General features: G+C 47.3%; 1 protein-coding gene across 5 annotated transcripts in view; it reads right to left on the reverse strand.

Annotated features, from left to right (window-relative positions):
- UIMC1 (ubiquitin interaction motif containing 1) overlaps positions 1-25,578 on the reverse strand; it is a 39,640-nt gene extending 14,062 nt beyond the window's left edge. For 4 of the 5 annotated variants that reach the window (XM_083871582.1, XM_083871580.1, XM_083871583.1 and 1 more), the window contains exons 1-7: positions 25,482-25,578; positions 21,092-21,249; positions 13,037-13,124; positions 7,860-7,984; positions 6,358-7,515; positions 2,769-2,833; positions 194-282 (exon numbers count right to left, since the gene is read on the reverse strand). In XM_083871582.1, coding sequence (XP_083727708.1) covers positions 194-282; positions 2,769-2,833; positions 6,358-7,515; positions 7,860-7,984; positions 13,037-13,124; positions 21,092-21,241 — 1,675 coding nt within the window. In that variant the 5' untranslated portion in view covers positions 21,242-21,249; positions 25,482-25,578. The remainder of the gene's footprint in view (positions 1-193; positions 283-2,768; positions 2,834-6,357; positions 7,516-7,859; positions 7,985-13,036; positions 13,125-21,091; positions 21,250-25,481) is intronic. The other variant, XM_083871581.1, reaches the window with a different exon arrangement.
- Positions 25,579-25,736: the final 158 nt, after the last annotated feature.

The raw sequence follows: 25,736 nt of genomic DNA on the forward strand, positions 1-25,736 counted from the left end.
CAGAACTGTCTTAGAGGAAATGGGTCCAAAACTAGGGGATCAAACTAAATTACCTGAATAATTTTAGCTTTAAAAAATGGAGATGGGAAAGAAATCTCATTTTGTTCAAATAACTTGAAAATTTTCTTTCTCTGAATTTCCTAAGAGTGTAACTTTCAGTACAAAATTCAAAACAGTCTCAAGTGCCTCTTACCTGGGCAAACAGAGATCTCTTCTTCAGCAGAGATTTCTGTGGCAGTATCTGGGCTCCTTTTAGTGCCAAGTGGGGTCATTGTGGAGATGCTGTTCAAAATATAAATATAAAATGAATCTCCAATCCAATATGTGTGAGGAGACCTGCCTTTCTCACACAGTTCAGAACAGCAGACGATGCCATAATTTCCAAGTGGTCAATATCTGACAGCCAGAAATGATGAGGATAACAGCAAAATATGGGACTAAAATGCCATCCTAAGCAAAAGTCCCAAAGGGAACATTTTTTTTTTCTTTTAGAAAGGCAGAAAGGGTCATTATCTCTTGTCAAGGGAGCAAAAATACCTGCTCATAATTGTGGGACTCTCTGTGGGAGTTATGCAGGTACCAGCACTGTGCCTCTTTCTGTCTGGGGAAGGAAATCCTCACAAGAGAAAGACAGAAAGATAAATGCTTTATCCCGCATTATCCTCTCCCTCCTCACACTGCTGATTTTCTCCCTTATCTCTGTGCACGGCATCCAAAAGCAGCATGGATGTGGCACAAGGCATTTTCCCTGCAGCAAAGTCCTCACAGCACTAGCACGGTGGTTCCTCAGAGGAGCACCCAGCACTGCTCTCTCATTTTGACCTTTGGATTCCTCCTTTTCTTTTCCTCCCACCTCACTGCACAGTGTCTTTCTGACACAGGCAGGCATTGCTGAGTAAGTCTGGCACCCATGCTGACACACTCTGCGCCTTGCGTGGCTCTCTGATTAGTCTGATCAAGTATGCAAGTACACACTTTAAAAACATGAATCCCCGCACTGACAAACACAAGATTTATTAAGCTCAACCACAGGCCTTAGAGAAGAGAGAACAGCCACTGCTGATTTATGATAAATAACAAAATTCTGATAGGAAATCACAAGTGGCTTTTCTCTCTAAATAAAGCATCTCAAAGCATTTGTTATGAATCCAGGCTGAGCGTGTTTTACTCTGTGTCTAACATCAGGGCTCTCTTCAAAAGAACTCACACAAAACAACTTGCTATGACATTTATAAAATGGGCTAATCAATTTGAAGTCAAACCACATTTCTTGCTACACCAACTATCTCCTGGTAACAAAGCCTATAATCATTTATTAAAACCCCAATCTTCCATGCTCTGTACAAAGCATGGAACAAGCGGGGAGAGCAGCCCACAGAAAGCAAGGCAATTTCTTCACAAGACTGGCACTTCCTAAACTGCTCCACTCTCTCCAGACAGCTCAGAGCCATGTTTTCCTATTAAGTGTTGCTGAGGCCAGCCAGTTGGGGTGCCTGAGCCATACCCAAGAGAGGCCTGTGCTGGCAAATTACCAAGAGCCAGATGGCAACACTTAGTGTGCACAAAACTGCAAAGACTGCAGCCATTTCTTGCCTTGCTGCAGATGTTCCAGCTGCTCGAGGAGGGGCCACCGCCTCCAGGTGCATCCCACCCCAAGGCGGGCAGCCAGGAGCTCCTGGGCAACTTGGGGAATGTCCCAGACTAACCCCACCAGCTACACCAAAGGAAAGAGTTCCCTCTCCTTTCACATCCTCCATATCCTGGGCTCTCAGGCCCCAAGCAGGCGGGAGGCCAGCGCTGCAGAGCGCACACCTCGCTGCCTTCTACGCAAGCTCAGAGCTCAGCTGTCACAGGCTCATCAGCCTCGGCAGCAGCTGCAGGTTCCTCCTGCTCCCCAAGGCAGGTTTTAAGCTTGTTAGAAAGGTGCAAGCAAGAGGGATTTTCATACTCTGCATATTGATGTTAACTGCTCAGGCCAAATGCTGTTAGATCAGAGGAAAGTTGGCAGTTTTGTTCCAAAGCAGGTTTAAATTATAAAACCCGGCAAATTAAAAACATGACATTATCTGGCCTTTCTTGTAACTTGCTCCCTGAATCCTCTCCCATTTGTCCGTCTTCTCCATAGCCTTTGCTGTGGAATTGCATCCCACAGGAAGGAGAGGGGGGAAAAAAAGGAAAAGAGGACTAGGCTTAAATCTGAAGAAAATCATGTTGACTTGCCCCACACCTGTCATCTGCTGAAGTGGCTTTTCTGGAGCACTGCACTCTATCTTTGGCTGATAGGCAGTGCCGTCTGGCTTCCTCCTCCCTGCTTTCCTCTTCAGCAGTAAGGCAAGAACATAAAAATACACACAGAAATCCAGTAAACCCTTCCCTGTGCTGCCTGTGCGCCTTCCCCGACAGACACGTGATGGCATCGCTGTAAGTCACCTCCAGCTCCCCATGGCTTTACTGCACCATGTCACAGGAGCTTCAGAGGGCAAGGAGCAACTCCTTCAGCTTGTACAAGGATGCACCTTGCACATCTTATAAAGTAACAACAGCAACTGATCCCTTCTCCTCAGCTGTGCCCCACCTCTCCCATGCTGCTCCAAAGGCATGTATTTATTTCCAGGGATACTTAACAGCAGTGACTGCAGCCAGCCTTTCCAGCAAGCCTTGCAAGTGAGCTGTGGTGGAACTGAACCCCAAAATACTCCAGGGAGAGTGGAAGAGCCCATATCACTAGAGAGAACCTGTGAGCCCCACACTCTGAACACCCTACTCACCTCTGTGCAATTTGCATGGGTTCCCCATCTTCAGGCACATCCTCTGCAGGCATTACCTGGGAGGGCTGGAAAGGAAAATTCTGCTGTTATATAAACAATGTACACAGCTGACTGGGGTCTGCTGGGTCATTGGATTCTGTCCATGACATTGCACCCAGTCTGCTGTATATTTTTATCTGAAAATGGCTCAGTATTCATCCGGAACTAGTCAGCTTTTTCCCTCCATCCCTCCTTTTGGCAAGGTGCTCCCTGTAATAAAGCCTGGCAGTACTTTTTGTTACCTTGCTGCCTAGACATGTTCCTGGACAGGCCATGCCCATCCTCTCCTTCCAACATTGCCCATCATCTTCCATCTTCCATTGCCCATCATCTCTGCCTGCTCTCAGCATCCACCTCAAAGTATTTGTAGGCAGCAATCACAGCTTTTCTCCACCTCCACCTGTGCTGAGCTTGAAACAACCCAAGGTTTTTAGTGGCCCTTGCACTCCCCCAGGTACCCTAGCAGCCCTCACTTACTTCACTTTAAAACTTATTTTCCTGAGCCAGAATGACCTGATCAACTGGTACAGCTAATGCTTGACCACGAGAAGCACTTTTCTGAAATTTCCTGGAGATAAAATCTGTTGCATTTTTCTTGCCTGGGAAATCTGCTGTCCCATCAAAGGAAGGGAACAGATTAACCTGCACAATCTACAGCTGGAAAATCTGTGTGCATTTTATCCCATTTTTCATTTAGCTCTACGACTCCACTTGTTCTTTCCTTTAAAATTTGTTCAAAAGCCTTATGCACTGTGGAGGTCAGGCTAACATGCCAGTCATTACCCAGATCCCTTTCTTCTTCTGCAGTGTACATGTTACACTTGCCATTCTCTAATCAGGTGGAATTACAACGGTTTATTAGCAGTCCTTGAGATCAGGCCTACAATTTCTCATGCTAGGTCTCAAAGAAACCCAAGGAGTTTTCCTCCCCCTTCCCTGAGTCTATCAAATGCTATGAGCTTGATTTCCACCAAAGGTTTCAACTTGGATCAGCTTCACTCCTGGATATATTTCCACAGCAAGCTCCAAATTAAGGCCTCTCCTGTCAAATTTCCCTAACATGACTCCAACCCCCAAATATCCTGTTTTATCTATGCTTTCTTTACTTCTCTGCAGCCTAGCTAATCATTAACATAAAATACCACACCTCCGCTTTTATTTTTACTTGTCTTTGTCCTCAATTGTGCATTGCTTAACAATGCTGCTGCCCTGGTCATGAACACTCATCCATGTTTCTGTTTTCCCTTGTACATCTGTTATAAAATATGGCACTAATTCAGGTCACCAGACTCTAAATCTCCAGAATTGGGTCTTTTCCCTCTGAATCTTTTAAAGACCAAGAGTCCCCTAACCTTATTTGAAAGGCTCTGAAGAAATTGATTCTATTAGCACTGAAGTTTGTTAGTGCAGGTTCACAGGCTGTGAGATCTCCCGACAACCAGGATTTGCTCTGTGCAAACATCCCCTGGCTGCGGGAGGCAGTGGCAGCAGTTGACTGCTGCCAGGGTGGAAGGTCTGTGCCCATTCCAGGTGAAGGTTTCAGGGCAGGAGTACAGGCAGCCTCCCTCAAGCACATTATCTGCACCTTCATTTCACACATGGCATGAGGCCATGTCCTTTTTCAAGGACAGTTTTGAGTGCTCAATAATGGTTTCTATGCTCAGCACAGCCTAAGATCTCCCACCAGCAGAGCAGCCCTGGTGGCACTGGGGGAGCCCCAGGGCAGCACAGGCAGCAAAGGGTCTCCAAGAGATACAGAAAGGTGGAGACACGACAGCACTGGGCCTTTCCTTTGTCACTGCCAGTGGAATTGTATTTGATAGAAGGAAAAAAATGGAGACAAGGCACAAGCAAACATCAAACATATCGATTTTGCAAGTAAATCACCTGCTCTGGCCTCAGCGTGCGACTGCACAGAGAGGCGAGAGAAAGGAGCTACCTCTCATGCTGGGTGTGATAAAGCAGATGAAAAGGCATTTAGAAATTATTTTCTCTCCTGTAAATAGAAGATTGGCAACTTTTGGGATAGGGTTGAAATTGTAAAGTCTGCTCCCCCTCCCTTATTTTTTCACCTTAAAAACATCAGAAAGGCTACATCTCTCAGCTATGGCTCTGAGAGAGCCCCCATGGTCAAGAGGAGTAGGTTACGAGCTACCACTCAGCACCACTAAAACCTCTTTTCTCTCCAAGAATTAATTAGGTATTAGCATTAAACAGATAATATTTTAAAAAATACCACACAATTTTCAGTACTGATTAAAAGTTCATGCCCTTCCCAGCTGCTGTAGCTTCCCAAGGTCTTTAGAGTACACATCCGCAGACCTCTAGTCACCCCAATCTTCCAGTATAATACACCTTAATTTCCAGAGGAAAAGCTACAGAAAAAAAAAAAGTGCAGTTTGCTTTAAGAACCTCTCAGGTCTTTTGTATCTATCCTAAGGAAATGAAAAAGGGCACAAGTCAGTTCCTTTCCTCTGCAGATCACCTCTAAGGCTTGTTTAAATCTCCATCTGCTAAACCCGAGCCAAAGCACTGTCATGAAAAGTCACATTTCAGCACAGGCTGCTCTGCTCTTTTTCTGCAACCAGAAAATGCAGACATGACGTTTTTCCTAAGTGTTCAATATTACAAGACAGAATATAAATATCACAAAACAAGTTAAGTATCTTTCTAACACCAGGGTAAATGATCAAATACACTTGAAAACAGGAACAACAGAGCCAAGGCTTCAGTCATAGAGAAGATAAAGTTATACAATGATCCGGGAGTGAAGTCATTATGAAAAATGAGGGTTGGAAAAGGCTGACACAAACCTAAAATACAGCAGTAATAAATACTTCATCTGACTAGCAATCTGTTTAAACTTAGCAGTGACAGAAAGCTGCCTTCCGCTCCAGCAGGAGAGCCCTGACAGAGACAGAGGCTGACACCTAGTGTCTAGCACACCCAAGCCTGAGAGAAGGTGCCCAACACCAGGACAAGGACAAGGAGCACCACCGTGGTGACAGATCACCAGTACAGGCAGGAGATGCCTGTGACCACACAGAGCCTCTCCCACCCATGAGGGAAAGGAGCACTTGCAGGGGTGAAGCACTGATGGATGCAGACGAGCATGGAGGGGCAAACAGGAAAGGCTGCGCTGCAAGGACAAGCCCACATCTCTGTCTGCAAAGAGAAACCCGGAGCTCCCCACACAGCCAGGTTTATAAACTGGTTAACTAGAGCTGGTGGTGGTCAGCATCACCTCTGTGCCCTCTACCTTGACACACAGCCAGGCTGCACCCTTCTGAGAAGGATCAGTTGGATGTGTCAGTCTCTGGAGCACTAATGATGACTGCCAGGCTGCTCAATGGCCCCTATCTTTTGTGAGCTGCGTGTCAGCCTGTATATTTCTCTCCCTTTCACAGTCAACTGTGTGTGGCTGGGGGAGGAGGTCCCTAAATTTAAGAGGGGCATTAAATAGCAGTGCCTGCTTTGCAGAAGGGAGTGAACCGTAAAAGGGACAGAAGGGCATGGCTGCTCAACCTCTGCTCAGTGGCAAAGCTCTTACCTGGCAGTAGCTGGTGGTCGGTTCATCATCAGAAGTGGAGCTCTTCTCTTCTTCCATGCTGTGCCCTGGACTCTCTGCCTCTCTCCTCTTTGAAGGGTGGAGCCAGGTGATGTTTTCAGACTCCTGTCCCTCTGTGTCTCCATCTTCTGTACCATCAGCAACCCCATTCTCCCTGCTTATCTCCTCTCCTTTCCCAAGCTCGTTTTGGTTCAAGGAAGAACTGGGCACAACTGGGTTCCCAAACTCCTTCTTATGCAACAGCTGCCTCTGAGCCTGCTTCAGGCTCTTCTGGTAAACCTCCAGCTGACACAAGATGACTTTGGTGTACTGGTTGGGGTCCACCCCTTTGGGGCAGAAGGGGATGCCCCAATAATAGTGCACTGTGTCTCTTGCCTCCTCCTGTTTGTGCTTCTCCTCCCCCGCAGTCGGCATGCAGAGATCCGGGGTACTGCCAGACCCCTCATTCTGCTCTGCTTGCTCTGTGGAAACACAGACCTTGGCAGTGTGCCCAGGCTGTGAGCTGTGTTTGCTACCTGCTCCTCCACCACTCCTCCTGGGGCTGTCACACTGTTCTGTGGTCCTGCTCTTTCCCAGTGTAGCTGAGCTCCCAGTACCAGCTTCTCCCACAGAATGGCCAGTGCAGGGCAGGAGCTGCTCTTTTGGTTCGTGGCCTGCTGCTTCAGAAGAGCTGGAGGAGCTGGTGAACAGTCTCCGAGGTGTGAGCCGCCAGGAGCCTCCTGAAGCCACCTTGCCAAAGGTGGGACTCAAAGACATAAAGTCCTCTCCGAGAGTGCTGGGTAACATTTTACTCGAATCACTTTTTGCTGGTGAGGAAGACTTTTCACTTGACCTTGTCACAGACTGGCCCTTCCCCGGAGACACGATTATGCTGGATACTAGTGAGCTTTCAACGATTTCCTGGCTTAACCTCCTCAACACTACCAAGGGGTTCCGGGCGACATCCATCTGTCCATTCCCATCAGCTCTGGAGCTCTGTGAGTGGGAGCTGCAGTCAGAGGGAGGGGTGTCAGGGCAGAACGCCAGGCCTCCCAGGATCTCAGAGCCTTCTTCCTCAGCAGGCTGGCTTTGGCCCTGTGAATCTACTGCTTCCACTGACAGCTGAGGAGTTGCAGTCAATGAGTCTGAGGGCTGACAGCTCTGAAAAACAAAAGGTTAACTCTCCTACAGACATGTTCTCTATCAGCACAGCACAACCAAGGGCTCCTCCAGCACACTGGCAGCCATCACCTGGACTGCAGATCCCCCTGTGCCAAATCAGAACTTGGCACCCCAAAATAGGGACAGCTGGGGTTAGACTTCATGTCCCTCTTACCAGGAACAGTACAAAGCAACTACTCTGTGGCTGCTGACATTCTAGTTTGTGCTGAGAATATCTATGCCCTCCCCCAGTAGAACTTTCTTTTGTGCAGCATGGTAAAACAAGCACACACAGCAATGTTGCTAAAGAACCCTAGTGAGCCTCTTCACAGAAGTGCACTTACACTAAGGCTCTCAGCAATGGCCTTCCTCAAGAGCTCCTCCTCTTCCTCTTCCTGAGAGTTCACTTGTCTAGCTTCTTGCTCACTCATTTTCAGGGCCAGTGCAAATTGTTCCTCTTCTGTCATCTCTACAGCAGAAGAAATAGGATAATGTCAAGTCACAGCTGCAGGTGTATGTAAACACTCAGTGAATATCCAGCATGTAGGGAGAAATGGGTGAGAGTCCCACCTCCCCAAGAGGAATGCAGAGAAAATCATCTAAACCTCAGCCGCCCTGAATAGGTGTCACCAAAACTGGAGCAGGCAACACTAAATGAGAAAGGTAACTCAGGTCAGGAACTTCACCTCAGGTTTCCACAGCAATCTAAGCTCCCATTCCCCAAGTATATTAACTGCAACACGACATATTATTTGCCATCAAACAACACACACTGCAGCTGCAGAATGCATGTTCAAGGAGAGAGGAAAAGGACAGATTTCTCAAGTGTGTTCATTTTTGTATCCGATAGGCTCAACAGCAAGGTAGGATAAACAACGTATCTTCTTTAAGACACTTCTTTACTAACCCAGTAGCACAGCTCATTGTCTTCTGACACAGATACCTGCAATACCACAGGAGACCTACCCAAGAGAAAAAGAGCTACATGTTGTTCACCCCGAGCTGCAGGTGGAAAGCTCTATGGAGGATAATGTTACTTGCTTGATCATATTATAGAGGATATTTCACATGCATACATCCCCCTTCTGCTCACATCACCACTCCACTGCATCACTAAGTCAGTCATGCATGGGAAACAGGTTTCCTACAGTTGTAACTGCTATTTCAGCAGAAAATTTATTCCTGAAATATTCCTCGCTCCAATCAAACCAGAAGTCTAGACTGGCTATGTAGAAACAAAGCAGTTAGTTACTTTGGAAAACACTTATTTACTCAGATTCAATCCAACACTTTCAGTCTGCTTAAAATATACAATGCCTGCAGAATGGAGTGCAGCTTGAAAAACAACTCAACAGCACTCTCAGGAGCTGAAAAATACATCTTCTCACTCGAAACAAATTGACAGATTTCCTTCAGAACCCGCTGCCTCCTCCAGGCAGAATCCTGCACACGCCATCTCATGCATGAACCAAAGGCTCAAGCTCTCTGAAAGGCTACAACATCTTTAAGACATGCCATTTGAGCAGGGAGGCCGCCCAAGCACAAAACATGCCTCCACTGCTGCCAGCCCCGGAGACAGGCATTTCCCCGGATAAAGATGCATTCACAAGTTGCAGGCTCCCATTTTCTATCCCATCCTCTCTCCCCACCAGCTGCCACCCAAACACAGCAGTGCAGCCATGGTCTGGCCGTGCTGCAGCCTGTCCATGACAGCACTGCTGCAAGCAGGAGCATCCACAGAGCAGAGATCTGCTCTGCCCTTCCCCCAGCTCATGGATGATGGCAGCCTCCTGCTCCCCCACCCAAGCAGAATCTGAAGCATATTTGGACTGATTACCTTCAGATTCCTTTATGTGTCCTACTAAAACAGCACGTAGCTTCAGGTTGTTGGTTTGGGGCAGGGTGGGGGTGAGGGGGTAATTTCTTTGAAAATTAAGAAAGAGGTTGAAGGGAAAGCAGACTGCAGCACTCTCAGGGCTCGTGGGGATCTTTTGTCCTTAGACAAAGTCACTCTATGATGTTACAGCCAGGAGGGACCAGGGCAAAAAAAAAAAAAAAAAAAAAAAAAAAAAGCATCCTTTAATGGAAAGCACAGTCCAGTGTATGGAGAAAGCTCCCAGACCAAGAACAACAGCATTAAACGGCTTATCACAGAGTCAATTAGGTTGGAAAACACCTCTGAGATTGAGTCCAACCTTTGACCAATCACCACCGTGTCATCCAGACCACAGCACTTACTGCTAGTACAGTCTTTTCTTTTTCCATAATACCAAACACCTTCCAAGCATTTGGAAGTGTGTGCTGATTTGTTTTCCTGCCCAAACCATCACAGCAATCAAGCCAGATCCTACGTACTCAGACATGTGCAGAAAAACTGGTGCACATGATCGGCACCCTGCAACACACGACTTTCCACGTGCTTCAACAGGGGCCTGAGCGTTTGCCAGTTCAGGCTATCAACATCCATGAAGCTTAATAAAAAGAAACATTTTTTGGCGAGTTACTGCTGTACATTTTGTTTTCTTCTCCCTCCCTGGCACAGCAATTTCCCCTCTGGGGACAGGGAATGTGCCAGACAAATGCTGCCTCTGGCAAAGAAACCAGTGACAAACAAGATGCACTTAGTGCACGTTCCAGTTGAGTAGGTGCTCTGGAGATGGGGAAAACTCGAGTTTAAATCCACCTGGCATTACTGTGGGGAGAGCAAAGAGCATCTCTGCTCATGACTTCCAGCAGTCCTGACCTGCTTTAAGTGGAGTTGACGGTATTTCATGCTCCAGGACTGATCACTTCTCAGCACCATGTGTTTTATTAAACTTGATGCTGATTGCAGCCGTCATAATTTATGATGATTAGAAACCCAGAGTGCTGCGTTAGCCCCCGACCACTGTGTGCAAACAGAGCTGGGGAGAGAGCTCAGAGTGTGTGGAGGGGGCTCCATAGATCCCCGGAGAAACGACCCCTCTCCATCTGGACCGATGCTCAGCTCACACTCATCACTCGCCTGCCTCGCAAGAGCTCATTCCCAGGGGGAAACACGGGCACCGGGAACTCTGCATCTCACACTCTAAAATCCTCTCCAAAGTCACACGTCCATCCCAACGCGCCAGGAAATCCCAGCACCTCTCTGGAGACCAGGGCATCCAAGAGACCCGCAGATGGGAAGGAGGGGTCAGAGAGAAACAGCCCTAAACAAATTAAACCATTTCAGAGCCTTTTTAAATGCTAATATGGCAATTTGCAAAGCGATTTATGTTCCATTTTGACATTTGCAAAGTGAATTAGATGCAAAGCCCCACGAGTTGTAGTTAAAACACTTACTAATAAGAGATTTACTCAAAAATAACAGAAATGCGGGATCTCAGTATTTTTACATATCCAAAGTGCAATTACAATAAAACATTCAAATGTGCTTTAAAGCACCGACTTCCCCCGGAAAAAGAGAGAGAGAGACTTCTTTAGGTTTTGTATTTCCATTTATCCTGTCAGGATGAAACGTCACAGATATATTTTAGTTATGGCTTTAGGTTAAAATGAATAAAACCACAACAAAGCAAAAAAGGGAGGATACGCTTTATAACGAGTGCCTGCCAATATCCGAAATTTTCCAGTTTTGAGGAGAAAGAACTTGCTCTACCCAGAAGCACCCAATCTTTACAAAAGACCAATTTGCCTCGCAATTCAAAGAATTTATTTAAAGACACTGGGAAAAATAATTACTACTGCAAATCTTAATTTGCCTAAAAGCAAACACCAAAAGTCTAATTATAGCTTCCCACAAATGAGAACAGCCCCACCATCACACGTGCTTTAAATAAGCCCCTGCTCTCTGACCGTGCAGCGCCAGGCACCCCCAGACTCAGACGAGCACAGTAAGCAACAAAAAAAGGCAGCTTTGGCCCCAGGAAAAGAAAAACTATTATCAATAATTTCAAATTCTAGAAACACAGCAGAACTCCTCCATTATACAACGTCTGGAGAGCCGGTCCTGTCTCCTGTGGATTTTCTGGAGCACACTGAACACCTTTTGCACAGCACCAGCTCCTAAAATCCTACATGTTCAATGATGCAACGAGGACATCCAACTTCAGCAGATCCCTGCTCTTAGCACCATATGCTTGGTCACATTTTAGTGGCATCTCCAAGGGGGGTTTCAGCTTTAATTTGGTGTTCTGTTTCCTTTGGGAGAAAAAGAAGAATAAGAAAAAGAACTCTTTGCCCATCTCTGACTTTGCTATCTAACTTGTTCAACACAGACATGCACAGTGGGCTGCAGCTCCCACAAAGAGCTGGGCTGTTCTGTGCTATGGCCTTAGGCCTCTATTAAAAACAATTTAATTCACACAAGCCCTGTGAGGACTGACAAGCCCAACTGCTGCTGCTTGCGGAGCACTGGCGTGCTCCATTTTGTTCAGTGATTGCTTTGGGTTTTTCAGGAGGCAACATCTCTCCCATTTTAAAACGTCCTGAACTTTACGTGCTGGATAGAGCACTGCCTCACAGAGCACAGGAACACGAGTCAAGATGCTCTGGGACCTGGCTGCTGTAACATGTGGGGCTGTAGAGGGAGCAGAGGTACATTGGCCATGCTCAGTGGGCCCTTCTGCCTATACATCAGAACATGAGCAGGAACATCCCAGCCTTTAGCATCTGTTCACAGATTTATTGTCCATGAATGCATTAATCCCTTATTAAAGCTGTTGTTACTGACCTCTCCACAACCTCCTGTGACACAAACTTTCAGGAGTTCACCCCATGCTGTGTGAAGCATTACTGTCCTTCACCCGTTTTAAACCTGTCTATTTCTTGCTATTTCCACTGATAACACCCCAGGAGCTGGTAAACAACAGCTCTGTGCTCAGCTGAGGCATTGCCTTCCCCATGGGAACTTTGATCCCACCGTTCTCTCCTAACAAAACAGCCCCAAGCCTTCCAGGCTCTCCTCACCAGGCAGTTGTTCCACCCCTTCATGGCTTGGGCTGCCCTCCTCTAGATGTACCACTGTGTCCTTGACAGACAGGACAGAGGCCAGAACTGCACACAGTGCTGTGACAAGGGTGCACCAACGCTTTATGTAACAGCAAAATGACATCAGCCAAATCCCTGGTTCTTAACACCCTTCCTTATGATGCCCAACATTGCTGGTGCTCTGGCTGCCCCCACACTGTGAGCTGATGATTTCAGAGAACTGTCAGCTGCGACTCAGATCCTTCCTGAGCGGCAGCTGTCGGGTCAGAGCACTGTGATGTTTCAGGGACAGACAGGAGCAGAGGGGCCTGGACAGGAAAGCAGTTTGTGACTGACGGCGCTTTCAGATCAGCCTCAGACAGTTTTGAACCCGGTGAGGTACCAATATCCTCACACACTTATTTCAGAAGTGCAAAATTTAGCCCTGTGAAGGGTCTTTTCTTCATCTCCAGGCATGCCACATGCTATTTCTGCAAGGGAAATAATCTGTAACACAAACAGCAGAAGTTGCTCAGCACCAGACAACTCCCCCAGCCCCACAATCGAGACCTACGTGCAATTTTTCTTTTAGGAGCAAATTTCGTTCTATCCAGCTGCTTTGTTCTCTTCTTTTGCAATCCACTCTCCTCCTTCGACTCCTGCTGCAATGGAAAAGAACATGGTGAGTGCATGCAATATGTAAGAATTACTACCAGTCCCCTCCCCCCAACTACTCAGACACAAACACTGGTACAAGAACAAGCATCTATTTGTGTGAAATTTGAATTTCAAACGTAATTCAAACACATTCTGTAACTATTAAAAGCTGTGTGATAAGCTTAACGAGCAAAAAGAGTTACAGACTGACATAAACAGAGAAGTAGGAGAGACAATAGACTTCATGCCAGTCACCACCATGCACTGCACCTGCTACCCATGATTTTAGAGAGAATATGTTTGGCCTTGCTAAAACATTGATATTTGTAAGCACTCAAAACAGAAAAAACAGAACCTTTTTAAAACTGAGCATCACACACCTGTAAGCCAGGACCGTTTGCTGCCATGCAGCTTCTAGTACTATGCCCAAGCAATATTAGGTGATCAAAACTAGAATCCCTAGCCATTTTTGAGAACCACATCAATGCACCCCAAGGGCATGAGGGCCAGCTGTATTTTCTCCTCATGCTATTCTCTCATCATGTTCACAGAATCAAAGAATGGTTTGAGCTGGAAGAGATTTTGAAGATCATCTCATTTCAACTCTCTGCCATGGGCAAGGACACTTTCCACTAGACCAGGGTGCTCAGAGTCCCATCCAACCTGGCCTTGAACACTTTGAGGGGCACCCACAGCTTCTTTGGGCAGTATTGCCACAAGTATTTCATTTTTGAAACTTCCGAAACTTGTTGTCTCGAGGCTCCCTGGAACAATACTCCCACGAACAACTTAAATGTGTGCTGCTTTAAGCACAAGGACTGCAGCACAAATGGGCACAGGCTTAAATGACACAAATTTCTGCAAGTTGCTGTCCTAACGGCTTAGGCGAGGGCACACACATTACCCAAGGCTGCCACTGGACCCCTTCCAATTTGTCTCTCTAAATCAGGTAGGATTAGAATCAAATCCAGTGTTTCAGGCAGAGACCCATGCCTGGCCAGGATGGGCTTTGCACGGCTCCCTCTGCAGCTACATTGAGTTTTGCTGCCCTCGACACATCGACCACATGTGCCTCATTCCACCTCCTGTGCCAAGAGGAGGGTTCAAGGAGGGGCACATGGCTTGTGCTACTTTAACACAAACAGATACATTGATTATTTTCGAGTGTCATCCATGTGTTTTGTCCTTTGCCCATGTTCTGAACCCGTGAAGTCCAGACTGCACCTCTGTGCTGAGTTTTGTTGAAGACATCTCTGGCTTTAGCATTATCTGTAGATTTTATTAATCTATATACACCATTTGCTCCCTCTTACAGATCATTAATGAGGATGTTAAAACACACACAGACCTAATATTGATCCTCTTGGCCTCGGCTTTACATCTCCCCAAGATGAGCCTCTCCTTTGTTCATCAGCAGCTCTTACTGACAGTCTTTTAGCAGGATTTCAATCCAGGAATGTTGCTATCTAGACCAAATTAAATTATTTATCCAACTAAGATTTTGCAAGACATACTATTAGGTGGTTTCCTGAAACCTTAATACATTACAGCTTTTACATGCTGTAATACCTACACCATTCCTCACTTCCACTGACTTAAGAATCACCTCACAACACAGCAGCAATCATGCTTGGCAAGTCCACACACACTGATGTTTGTGCCTAAGGGTTTTTTTCTGTGACTAATTTCCTTCTTTTCCCCACACAGACTGGTTTAGGTACCCCCTTTCCCAGATCTGCCACGGTGTCTCCAAAAGGCTGCTTCACATCCAGAGTCTCTCTTCCTAGGAGAAGGATGCCAAGCTCCTGCTCAGGAGGTGAAATCCTCTCTTCCAGGGCCCTGGCATGGTGTCCCTCTCCACAGTTTTCCCTAAGCCATGGGATATCCCACCCCAAACTGCCCTGCCTCGGTCTGCAGCAACAGCCCCATGCTGACCTCGTGGGCTGCTCACACCTCAGGGGATGGGGAACAGTCTGTGGGATCACACCAGGATTGCACTAGGATTATACACTGGAGGAGATTCAGCAACAGCTCTCCTGCCCTCCTCCAAAACCCTGTCTAACAATGCTAAACCCACCCCAGCTTAAAACAGGGGCAATTTAATCCTGACAGGCTCTGTAAATCCCCAGCTCTTCTCTCTAGGCATCAATCTTCTCCTCATCACTCCCGCACTTGCTGGAAGGTCAACCCTGACACTCTCATCTGCAGCTCTCTTCCAGGGCACGGATGTGATTTATGAGCACACCAAACTTTCCAGGGCTGTGAGTGCCTGCTCCGTGCACAGAGACACACACTTACAACACACACCACGGGGCAACTCAGGGCTCAAACACCCCCAGGGCTTCTGAGGGGAACAGAGTGCCCGGCACCGGGCACGCTGCCCAGATCCACGGCACAGCCAAGTACGTGCCTCGGTTCCCCACGCTGGTCCTGAAGAATCTCAACATTTACATCAGTGGCAGGAGCAAAATTATTGCAGGACACGTGTTGTACGAAGCTCATACATTCAAGGAAGATGTTTAAATTGCTCAGCGGCGTTCTACTGATCAGCCATGGTACAGTGAACCGCTGAAGCAAATCCAATTAATCCTGATGGGCCAAAATATATACACACATCTCAATTCCAAGAATTCTTAAATCTCCTTTATTTTTAAACCCAGAAAATAAAACATACCTTTTAATTAGGATTTATGGCTGTTTGTACCTCTGCTGGGAGACAGCCCCGCAGGCCCCAGAGTGCTCTGCATAAATGCAGGCATGGATGGTAGGAACAGAAGGGGCCAAGAAAATTCAGAGAAGACAACAGGGCTTGCTCTTCCTGACCCAACCTTTTAATGCTCATCTATCTACAAGGATAATAGGAACTCAAGGGGCCACTCAACCAACTGCCTTTCTAATAAGATCACTAGTCCAAAAATAATCTTAATCAATTAAAATATTCCCAAACTGCAGCCAATACTCTTAGTTACAAGGTCATCTCCAACACACATCTTCCAAGGGAAACTAATTATTATAGTGGAGGTGAGGTAGGAACTGCACACCTCTGCTCAGTGCCAGCCTGGAGAGCATCCCTCCTCCTTTGCTGTCAATTCAAGGCATAACAGCCAGAAGGAACCCAAATTCTCTTCCTGTGTCAGGCTCTGCACTTTAATTTATGATGCTCTCTTATGAGCAATTTCACTGTCAGCATTGTACACAGATGAAGAAATAGACAGGTTTCCAAAGTTCCTTACACATTTAGTGGAAGGCAGCCACTATTCTTCTTCCTTGTTTTTGTAACCTGCTTGGTTTCGCCAGACAGCAGGAAATCAAATTCCCATTTTAAAAATGCTTTAGCACATACTTAAGAGAAGCTGACTCTGCCAGCAGAAACAGATAGAGCTCCACTCATTTCTAAAAGCCCATAAATGGAAGCCAGTAGCCAGCATGCCACATCCTGCTCCCTCAAATCCACATGATAAACCACAGAAATCAGCTTCTACTGACTCAGGGAAGAAAAGGCTACAGCAGAATGTCTCCACCCCTAACAGTGCAGACTGCAATGTCAAAAGGTCTGGGTAATTTTACTGCTCAACAACAGTTGGGACCATCTAACAATAGGGCACAGCCAAACACCACACATCCTGCATGGGAAATATGCAGATGAAAACCAGACTAATTTATTTTTAAAAGCCAATTAGATGTTGGAATTGCCATGTTTGGCTCTTGCCAAGGCTGCTGCTGAAATTAATATCACACCCTACTTTATTAGTCTCTGACTTCAGTTCAGAATCTGTTTCAGCTTTGCTCTTTCAGCTCATTAGAACAAACCTGCTGGAAGTGGAGATGAACAACAAGCCACAACAGGGCTCATGCCAGGATTTGCAGTTCCTGACACAGGGAGAGAGGACTCCATAGGAAAAAGAGCTTTTACTGGGCTGTGAGGAGCCTGGATTCAGATCAATCTGATTTTCAACAAGTGAGCTCAGCAGAGCCATGAAGCCTCCTCCAGAAACAACTCACATTGCATTTTCCTCTGGGAGATGGAGGCAGTGGGTCCCTGGGCACCAGCAGAGCCCATGGAGACAGCAGGGCACTGCAGCAATTCTCCCATGTGGCTCTGCTCTGCTTGGATGGTCAGTGGTGTGAGGTGGCATCCTGGGATTAAGTTATTTTTATTCCTAGTAGCTGGTGCAGTGCTGTGTTTTGGATTTAGTACAAGAATAATGTTGATGGCACACCAATGGCTTAGTTGGCGCCAGGCAGTGCTTACTCTAAATCAAGGACTTTTCAGTTTCCTGTGCTCTGACAGTGAGCAGGTGCACAAGGAGCTGGGGGAACTGGGCAAAGGGATATTCCACACCACAGCACCCCATGCCCAGAGTAAAAACAGGGGGGAATTGGCTGGGAGACACTGATTGCTGCTCAGGGACTGGATGGGCATCAGTGAGTGGGTGGTGAGCAACTGGATTATGGCACTGGTTTCCCTTGGGTTTTACTCATAGAATCACAGAAAGGCTTGGGTTGGAAGGGACCTTAAAGATCACCTCATTCCAACCCTCCTGTCCTGGGCACTTCCCACAAGACCAGGTTGCTCATTGTCTGCCTTGAGCACAGCCAGGGATGAGGCATCCACAGCCTCTCTGGGTATCCTGTTCTAGTGCCTCACAATTCTCACTGTAAAGAATTTCTCCCATATATCTAACCTAAATTTCTCCCCTTTCAGTTTGAACCCATTCTTCCTTGTCCTATCACTACAGCTCCTGATAAAAAGCAGTCCCTCTCTCCCTTCTTTTTATTACAATTATTCTTGATATTATCATTAGGATTATTAATAGTATTATTATATTTTATCTTGTTTCAATTATTAAGCTGTTCTTATCTCAACCCATGAGATTTACTTTTTTTCCCCACGATTCTCCTCCTCACCATGGGGTGGGAGTGAGCGAGCAGCTGCCTGGTACTTGGCTGCTGGATGGGATTCAACTATGACAGGTGGGCACTGCCATCCTGGTTGTGACATTTCCAGTGCCATCTTCTCCATAGCAGGATGTCCCCCCGGCCATGCCTGGTCCTGAGGTGAGTGTCCATTGTCACAGCTGATGGAAACAGAATAGGGCAGTGGCTGGGTATTCCACACACCTCCCTCTGCACCACAGCCAAAATCTGACCTGGAACACCAACACATGCTGCTGAAAACCCCGACTGTGAGTATGTCCAAACACAGGAACACCCAGGCAAAGGGATGTTCTGCACTGAAGGGAAGACAAGCCATGCAGAAATAGATGGCACCATCACCCTGGAGTCTTGTCATATGTTCCCTGAGGGCTGGCAGAGCTGATGGATCTGGCAGAAAGAGCTTGTGAGACTTGATGCCAACTTTATAAGTGGAGGCAGGTACTCTCAAAGCTCCCAAAGGATCTACCCAGGCAAAATATTCTTTCGAAAGGTCCCAGACACAGATCAGCAGCATTTGAGGATCAGCTGCACTAAAGGCTGCAGGTCAGTCTAACAGGTCAGCACAACTTTTGGGCTGTGCTCAGAGTTCATGCTTGGCCAGGCCCTGTGCTGAGGAACAATCATTTTGAAGACAAGGCTTCAGAGGTCAAACCAACAGCCGAACGCAAGCAGGAGGTTCAGAAGACCAGGAATTGTCATGCTCAGAGAGAGCATTGTTGGGCACTACTTGAAATATTGTGTATTTGTGAATGAACATCCATCTTCTGGCACAGGCAACCAAGTCCCTGTGAGATTAAAGAGCCAAGGGAGATGGGAACTACTCTACTCATTCGGCATGTCTGCATTCTCAGAGACACAGTCTGCACAAAGAAGGTCATCTCCTCTGGTTTCCACAGAGCCAGAGAGACTGTTCTTATTTTGTCTGACCCTTTCCAAAAAAAGAGAAGTGTTCCCCGAATCCAGGATTATATATAGCAGAGATCAGAAAGCCTCACATCCAGAAAACTTTTTTCTGATGCAGCTCTGCAGATGCCACAGCACAGACATGAGCAAAGAAAGGGAACTTGGCAAAATAACATGGATGAGCTTGATAATCCAGCATGACTGAAAAATTCCTGGGAGAGGCAGTCTGCCAAAGATCATCAAAAGTGAGAAGCTGGAGGCTTTCCAGGTGCAGCTGCTACAAGATCTGCTGGTCTGGAAGCAGAACTAGGGACTTGTTCTATAGATACCTGCCAAGAGACTGCCAAGGAAGAAAGCCATCGAATCAATGATGCCCAAATTGTCCTTGTAGCTTTTGATTCATAAGGAACCATGTCCTAACAGATGCAAGATTAATTGAGAATGTATTGTTCTCTAAAATTGCTATTGATCTGAGCTTCCCACACCTCTTCTTGAACACACAACAAGGTCTTACCAGTGCAAGAACAACAGTTACAACATTCAAAATTGAAATTCAACTTGATGTACACAGAAGAGCTGAGACAGTTACAGAAGGCAGACAGTTATTTTTTTGAGATCCCAAGTAAATCAGTTTTGCGTTTGATTTTGCAGAAAACAACACGACAAGAGATTGTGGCACTGGATCTGGAAGCTGATGACTCACAGAAAGAGACTGAAGTGAATAAATCCACTCATTCAACTGACTGAACTGTTGTCACTTAAACAGAACCTAATTGGCTCTTTAACGGCCTCTCTGAGCATATCCTTTTCTGTAATATGACCGATTATGCCATCAGAATTTATTGTTTATAGACAAACTTACAGAACAGTGAGGGAGCCTAACCTTTTTATAGATGTGTTTTAAGAGACGTTTGTTTCCTCTTTTTCAGATACGTGCACATTGAGATGAATAATTGCAGACAATAACAGGTCCTGATCTTTTATGTACTGCAGCAGCTCTTATAGCTGCTGATTTCTTTTTTCCTTATAGGTTTCACAATAAAGGCCAGTGATGCAGCAGACATCTGAAGTTAACTTAGCATATTGCAGAGCTAAGGGTTTAACCCCACTGAACTATTACTGCCATATGTTCCATTTCTTTCAGGGAATTTCCCAATGGGAAAGAAGTCAGACAATGTGAAGAAAAAACATCCAATATCGTTTGCCCTACAGCTTCTTACTGTTTATTTCTAGTGATTTTCCCCTCCTCACATGATAATCGCCTTATTGGAGAGCAGCACACTGCAGATGTGGGAGCAAAAGGGACCTGATTTAAGATCTACAGCTTGAGACTGAACTGAAATGCTTTTGAAAATGGTGGAATTACAAAAAGCAGCTTAGGATCCCCAGTCACCAGCAAGACAGAGCAAAGCTTTAAGAGTCACACATAAAAAAACTGATTGTAATAATTTCCTCTCATGTACCTCACTCAGTCAGGGACAGGTTCTGAGGGCTCGGGGTTTCCCCCAGGCAGGAATTCCGATGCTCATCCCATCGCCCGTGTAACCAACACAGACATTTCAATCTTGAGGGTAGTGCTGATGTGCATAAGCCGACACTGGGGATCAGGGATCTGAGCCTTGATGCCTTAGCCAGGCACTCCCACACCACATTCACCTTTACATCCTTTGGAGCTGGGTTACAAACTCAGGCTCCTGTAACTCAGAATCAGTTTACCAGACACTGCCTGTCTCTGAGCTACTCACAAGCCTGAGTTCTGAATCATTTTCTTATCTATTTGCACATAATACAGAATCATGTTGGTAAGGTTTAGCTGGAAATCAATCAAATAAAAATTATGAAAAAAAAGATTTGTAAAGGGATTGAGGAAAGGTTACTTTTAAATTACGTTTCAGATTCAGTTCTGAGAGGATTTGGTTATCAAATCCCAGACTCATAACTCACCCTCACGAAGCACACCATTCATTTCCTAGTCAAATAGGATTTGATTCATCTCATATGTAAGAAAAGGAACGGCACAAGACCCTCTGTGCAAAGCCTGACCCCAGCACAACAGCAAGGGCTGCCCTGGCACTGTCCTGCAGCAGCAGGGCCCAGCACAGGCTCTGGGTAGCCCAAAGCCATCACTGACCTCTCCATCGCTGTCGGATATAACGATAAACGCATCCACAAAACTGCGCTTCTTCTTGGCATTGGCTGGGTTCCTCTTCTCTTCCTCCTCTTCCTCCCCATCCTGACCTCGAGACTCCAGGCCCTCTGCAGGCTTCTTCCTCCTTGGCATTCTTCACTCTGAAACAGAGGGAAAGAGTAAAAGCCATTTGTTTCCTTCTGATTTAGATTTCCCCTAACACTCTTTTTTTTTTCCTCACTATTTTTAGGCAAAAGACCCCAGGCACTGAAACCTTATTACAAAGCGTGGTGGATTTAGTGTTACTGGGAGCCACATGCACCAGTCACCACTCATCTAGTTAAGAACACTTTATTACAGCTGATTGCTAAAAAGGGGTTTCAGGGGAACAGCAACACAGACCAAAGCCATTCTGAATGCCTCGTTCCAAAGCAATGAGGCTTTCCTCTAAAAGCCCATCAGCAAACTCCTCCACAGCATCACTTCACAGTGGGTCTCCCAGCTTCCAACACCACCCCCCCTCCTCAGCCCCACACCTTGACCAAAACAAACTGGGCTGTGGCAGTGGATCAAGCTGACATTTGCACACCACAGCACAGCCACCACAGCACAGCCCTTTGTCGGCTTTTGTATTCAACAAAACCAAGGAGAAAGGCATTGTTCGTTCAAGGATGCTGTCCTGCCGTCTGCACAGCTCAGTGCACGGCTGCTCCAGCACTACAGACAGGGAAAACACAGGCAATGGCAGCAGGCAGGCTGGAAACAAGACAACAGGTTTATCTGGCAGTATGGATTTCTCAATGAGCAGCAGCCTCTGGAAGAACTCCATCCAGACATGCCCAAACCATCCGCATTAACGAAGGCACTTAATGAGCAGTGAGGAACCTGCTGAGTGTTATTAGTGCAAACCTGAGTGCACGGAACAATTGAGGGCAGGTGCCCACACAAAGCAAACTGGTACTTCAGCATCCCTTCCCTTGGCAGCCCACAGACTGATGGAGAGGGATGCACAGCAAGCATTAGCTGCCTGGATCCAAAAGAGCTCAGAGGAGAGGATTGGGTAGAGATCTCAGGAAAGGAGAGCAGCAGGATGGCACAGAGTTAAATCACCCTTTCCTGCCTGTGCTTGCTGTTTTCCTGGTAGCTCAAAAATAACATTCAGTGCTTCTTGAACTGTGATGTAAAAGAGCCTTACAAAGCAGGCTGAGCATGACCAGCTCTGCTGAAGTTCAATTAAACATGTGCAGACAGAGGCTGAACAACAAGCCCCTCGTTCCACATCAGGGAACAGCAGAGCTGGAAATGCAAGTTAAGTTGGCCGGTTCCCAGACCAGTGTCCTTCCACAGAATCACTCTGCCTTCCTTCAAGATCACTGAAATAGCTCAGATGTGTGCCGAGATCTAAAATAAGAGTAAGAAAAGATGCAACAGAAACCCTACATCACCCAGGATAGAGCCAAATCCCTTTCTGTAACACCACAAAATTGCAAACAGCCACTGCGTATAGAAACACTAAGGGAGGCCAAAATCCCCATCAGCGCTGAGAACAGCAGTGCATTGCTCCATCTACAGTCCGAGCAGCAAGGTGAGGAATAACCACGCTCCCTCCCTACGATCTGCAGCCTTCCTTCTGCAAATACATGCAGACACACGCCCAGAGACAAAAGGCGATTATCCTGGTGAGTCATGATTTGCACCAAAGGTTTGCTGAGCCCTCTGAAAGCAGAATGTTGCACAAATGGGCAGTCACGGTGCCAAAGTGACTGCAAGGACCTCTGCAGTCCTCCAGTATTTGTCTGTTTAGGAATCATAGAATGGTTTGGGTTGAAAGGGACCTTAAAGGTCATCTCATTCCAAACCCCTGGCATAGGCAGGGACACCTTTCACTATCCCAGGTTGCTCCAAGCCCTGTCCAACCTGGCCTTGGACACCCCCATGGATGGGGCAGCCACAGCTTCTCTGAGCACCCTGTTCCAGGGCCTCACCACCCTCAACGGGAAGAATTTCTTCCCAATATCTAATTTAATCCTGCTCTCTGACAGTTTGGAGCCATTAAAGGAAGGGAAAATAAAAACAAGCACTGCTTTTGGTAAAGCACTGGCTCTTGATAAACAAAGCTGTTCAGCTCCAGCTAAGCTGAACTCCAGTGTTGTTGGAATATCTTCACTATACGTTCTCCATTTTCTTATCTTTTGCTCCAAATGGTCTCTTTGCCCTCCCTGCTCAGGGAGATGAGCCGAGCCTCACACCCAGCTGCTGTGAGCTGCCCCCACAAAGGGCATCCATGGTGGTGGAGAATGTTCCCTTATCTTTGGAAAACCACTCACTCATATGCTGTGAGGAGGACAGAAGGACCAACATACAGGGTCACTGATGTTTTTGGAGAGGCAGCCTATAAACCTTCTTACCCCCACAACAACAGCAACAAACAACTGCTGTGCTGCCTCTTTTTTTTTTTTTTTTTTTTTTTTTTTTTTTTTTTTAATCCATGCCAGTATCACCATCTCTCCTCTGACTCTGCGATACATCTTTTGCTCGGTGCTCTGTGCTAAATAAGAGATCACTGAGAAATATCAGCTGAAGTTATGATGAGTCACCTACCTTCAACATTTAAAGGAGAGAAAAGAGGAGATGTAAGAGATGTAACCACACAACTCCCACAACGCTTCTGAAAATGAAGGGACTTGTGGCAAAGAGAGTCTCTGAAAACGTAACTAAGGGAACAAGACAAGTAAGAGATCACTTGTAGCTGTGCTAGTCTGAGGCTGTGAGTAGGAGAGCAGTAATAGCTTTTATTAGACAAGCTGGTGTAGCTGAGAGAAGACAACACGCATCAGAGCACAGACCTCCTCTTCAGGAAGCGAAGCTGAGCATATTTTGCTTTTAGCACTCTTGGAAAGGATAGTTGTGAGTGCCTGAGGGGAAGATACCTGCTTTCAGACCCAGCAAAAAAAAAAAAAAAAAAAAAAAAAGGCCAGAGACTGAATTATCTAAAATTACCTTTGCAGTCCAGTTTGCAGACTCATTTTGCAGTTATCCAGATTTGTTTCCAACTCTGAATTTAAGAGAATTTCTTTGTAAACGCTCTGACAGCAAAGGTGACCTCCTGACAAGGAACTCGCACATGCCACCTTCTCCAGTCACATTTTTAGGGATATCCTTGAAGATCCCCAACTTGTGATTATTTGTCATTTTCCCTCTCATCTATCATTTTGATGAATCAGAAAGCAATTACCGACAGAATAATTCTAAATCTTGACACCGCAGCTACAGACCTGCCAAGCTGTGACAGCTTGAAAAATGCTCGAAAAACCCAAGCCAAAAAAAAAATGAATGACTCTCATTCCCGGATGAGTTCCTGAGTCGTTGGAGACACAGGCTGTCGCTTTGTAAACAACTCCCCCCACCTCGGGAAAGCAGAGGCACGACGCTCCCCGCGCTCAGGAGGGTCAGCACCACACGCTTCCACGGAAATATCATCCCCAGACCCTCAGCTCGACCCCGCACGCTGATGCTCCGTGAGCAGGACACGAGGGCTGGCAGCGCCCCGGGGAGAGAGGAATTTTTTGCAGGATTGATCCGTTTATAGAGCTGGCTCTGCAGAGGCCACGCACGGCCGGGCGCATCCGCACAGGCTGCTGAGCTCGGGAGATGCTCCCTGCTCCATCGCCCTCGAGTCCAGCCCGCAGCATCTCCCTCCTCCACGGGCAGGGGAGGAAAACGTTTTCTCTCTCGTATATGGAGGGAAAGCGACTCAACCCCAGAACCCACCGAGGATCCTTTCCTTTTCCCAACCCGCTGCCTTCGGGCACTGCAGGGAAATTAACAAGGATGGGGTCAGGGATAGTTGACAAGCTGGGGGAACCCAGGAGGGATAGGGGTGAGCTCTGGGGAAGGGGGATCAGCCACAGGTGGGCAAACCTAAGGGAAGACAGCGTGCAGGGGCTGCCCCTTTTGCTGCCCCGGGAAAAGGGGAGGGAGCCAGGCCTGGCGAGAGGAACAGCAGAGGCAGCAGCGCCTCGATCTCAGGGGATGCGGCCAAGGCAGAGCTCCGGTTTTCGGGTCCTCTCCCTAGGAGACGTTCCAGGAGGAGTCACAGGGTATTCCCTGCCACAGCACCTGGCGGTGTGCCTCTCTCTCCAGGAAAAAGACAGAGGAAGAGCCCTTAGAGGGGGACGGGAGGTGTCCCTTCCCCCGGGGACAGCGCTGGGGGCCGGTCCCGGGCTGCCGGGGGCGGGGGTCATATCTGAGGGAGGTCAGCCCGGGGCAGGGGCCGGAGAATGGCCCCGGGCGAGGGAAAGGGTTTCCCTCGCAGCCCCAGGAGCCCCGCGGCTCGCCTGGGGCCCACCCGCCGCGGGGCAGCGGCATGCCCCGCAGGGCACAAGGTACTCACCGCGCCCGGGCCGCCCCGCTGCCCGCGGCCTCCCCGCCGGGTCTCCCGCACCGGCCCCGGTCGGCGGGTCCCGCACCCGCGCTCAAGTTGGCGGCGGAGGCCTCATTGCCCTCACCCAAGATGGCAGCGGCGGCTTCGCTGCGTCACACGTGGTCATCGGGATGCTGAAGCGGGCACCGCCATGTCCGTGGCGGGCTGGCAACGGGCCCGGACTCCTGGCTCTGAGGTGCTGGTTGTCTCACCGTTTTCTCAGCC

Source organism: Zosterops lateralis (assembly GCF_965231275.1).
Source record: "Zosterops lateralis genome assembly, chromosome: 14".
In the NCBI taxonomy this organism is placed as follows: Eukaryota; Metazoa; Chordata; class Aves; order Passeriformes; family Zosteropidae; genus Zosterops; species Zosterops lateralis.